The sequence below is a fragment of the Dinoponera quadriceps genome, unplaced genomic scaffold, assembly GCF_001313825.1.
Source record: "Dinoponera quadriceps isolate SergipeBrazil2010 unplaced genomic scaffold, ASM131382v1 scaffold167, whole genome shotgun sequence".
NCBI classification, from domain to species: Eukaryota; Metazoa; Arthropoda; class Insecta; order Hymenoptera; family Formicidae; genus Dinoponera; species Dinoponera quadriceps.
Genome location: NW_014554365.1, coordinates 456838 through 459647, shown reverse-complemented (window position 1 = coordinate 459647; position 2810 = coordinate 456838). Strand labels below are relative to the sequence as shown.

The following is a 2810-nucleotide window of genomic DNA, read 5'->3' as shown; positions in this document are numbered from 1 at the left end:
TATATATATATAGTGAATTTCGCCACTCAGTGCAAAGTTAACTAAACTCAAGTTTAGTAGAATTTAGTGAACTTTGCACTGATTGGTCCATTTTCAATTCAATCTCAATCTCCAATCCATGGTCTAATACTGGTTTTACAATACATCATACGACGTGATTGTCGGATGTTCCGATTGGTTGTCGGATAGAGCATTTCTAAGGTTTCTGGATGTTTCCTCTAGGCACCCTAGAAATTTTCTACCCGACAGCCAATCGGCACATCCGACAAACTCATCATACGACGCAAGTAACACTAGCCTTAATTCTGCATTCGCTTTCGGCCGTGTGCGACGTAAGCGCCTATTTTTTCATTTAATTTCCAATAGCTTTAACGATCGGATTTTACCACGTGAAACGTACTATCTCTCATCAAAATGCAGGTTCCACCAATTTTTATGGAATTGCCGCTAGATGATCAGGTAAATCGACAAATATTTAAAACTTAATCACTTCCCTCATTTTCGTGTACATATGTATTATATTAAATAAAATGTAATTCCAAAACTTACCGTCTGTTAGATTTTTAGGTTATTTTAAAATTAATACTTGACATAAAAATGTTGCATTTATTTTATTAGTAAATTTTATATAATTAAATAACAATCATTGTAGAAATTATGAATACTGATGTAAATGAATATAAAAATGTCATTGGGTTGCATATTGATTGTTGAATGTTGTTATTACTAGGCACAAGAGCTAAGGGTATATTTTAAAAGTCTCGGTGCAGAAATCAGCGAAGAGAAATCTCCCAAAGGTATAGAAGATGACTTACACAAGATTATTGGAGTGTGTGAGGCATGTTTCAAAGAAGGTAATGAAAGTGAGATAGAATCTGTGTTAAATGATATCGTTTCCATCATGATCCTGGTGAGTTTAACATTTAGTATATTTGTTACTGAATACTTTATTATTATTTGTGTAATAAATATTAATGCAACTTTTTTCCATTTCTTTTGTCTTTGATTTTAGATACCTACGGAACGTGCGGAAAATCTTATTTTAGCATTTTGTGAAAAACTTATAAAGGCACCTGGATATAAGCTAGGATTGGTGTGCCTAAAAGCGTAAGATATTGTTCTTATACGTGTATATGTGTATTTCAATATGTACGAATCCGATGACATAACTAATGATATTTTTACAGTTTATGGTTACTATTTCAGTCTCTGGCTGACGATTCTCCAATGAGATATCACGTTTATTACCATTTAGTGCAAATAGCTCGCAATGTCGACCAAGTAAAAGCAGTGTATGGTGGAATAGACCAATTGAAGCAACAATTTGCTTCCTTTCCACCATCAAATGAACAAATGCAAAAATTACTGCGTTTGCTACACGAAGTTCTCCTGAGCTGCAAGCAAGGGTGACTATTTTTATCGTGACAACCAATATAAAAGTAGAGGTCATCAAACAAGCAAATAAGAGTTAAATGTTGATGTGTAATCGACTGTATTGACAAAAACAGTTGTTCCTCAACATAAAGGTTAAGACAAATTAAGCATGTCGATAAAATAATTTAGCTATGCATTTTGATCCTGCTTCAGGCCATTTTCAGTGAAATTAAATTAATAGAAACAGTGAAGTTAAATGAAAAAATTTTTATCATAATATTATCAAATATCAAAAATGTCTAGTCCAAAAAGGAATGAGTGATTCTTGATTAATTAAAGAACAGTTATAAATATATAATCCTTTTCAGAGAGCAAGCAGCAGCAGTCATGGTAGAACTCTTAGGGACTTATACAGCAGAGAATGCTTCTGCAGCGAGAGAGGACGCACAACGTTGCATATTGGCTGCATTAGCAGACCCGAATACATTCTTATTAGATCCGCTCTTGGCCTTGAAACCCGTGAGATTCCTGGAGGGCGAACTGATACACGATTTACTTCTCGTGTTCGTGCAGGACAAACTGCCGGCGTATTTATACTTCTATCAACATCACAAGGAATTTGTCGAGCATCAACTTGGTACGGAACTTGGTTTAATATAGATTAAAACACTTGAAGCGATAGGATTCTTCAATTTGCTCTTTCTTTTTTAGGTTTAAATCACGAGCAAAACATGAAGAAGATGAGATTGTTGACCTTTATGCAACTCGCCGAGACTAATCCGGAAATGTCTTTCGATACGATACAGGAAGAGCTGCAGATCGGTGAAAGTGAAGTGGAAAGTTTCATAATCGACGGTAAGCTATTCTCACTGTTCGATTCTATTACTTGATTTTTCCATCATCAAAATACCAAGTTATTTCTTTAAAGTCATCTGCAATATTTGTGATAATTATACCCTGTATAAATAAAACGGTTCCCACTATTATTCAAGTGGAGATCTTATTTAGCCGGGGTATATTAAATGAATCAGTACTGGCTTAGTAGAATCATATTTTACTGAGTTATCGAAGTATTCAACAATCTTAATGCCACTTAATATAGGATGTACAAAGTATTTTTCGATAGATATAAAAATTTTTCCCTCCACCTACTGTCTCTGTTGTAGTTTTAAAGACAAAACTTGTAAGAGCGCGCATGGATCAAGCGGGTCGTAAAGTATTAATCTCGAGCACGATGCATAGAACCTTCGGACGTCCGCAGTGGATGCAATTACGAGATTTACTTGTATCGTGGAAAGCTAATCTCGCAGCCGTTCAAGACGGAATGAAGACTGTGGCCGCTGCACAAATAGAACTCGCGACGAAAAATAAAGCTACGCTTGGTCATTAACGCTGAAAGATTTAATAAATCGATAACACACACGAGTGTACAATGA

General features: G+C 35.1%; 1 protein-coding gene across 1 annotated transcript; it reads left to right on the top strand.

The window, feature by feature from the left end:
• The first annotated feature begins 317 nt into the window (after positions 1-317).
• Positions 318-2810, top strand: LOC106747461 (eukaryotic translation initiation factor 3 subunit M). Its single transcript, XM_014625005.1, has 7 exons — positions 318-459; positions 731-910; positions 1013-1107; positions 1188-1406; positions 1743-2011; positions 2086-2229; positions 2541-2810. Exons 1-7 carry the CDS (start codon positions 415-417, stop codon positions 2762-2764), a joined length of 1176 nt encoding a protein of 391 aa, XP_014480491.1. The 5' UTR covers positions 318-414; the 3' UTR covers positions 2765-2810.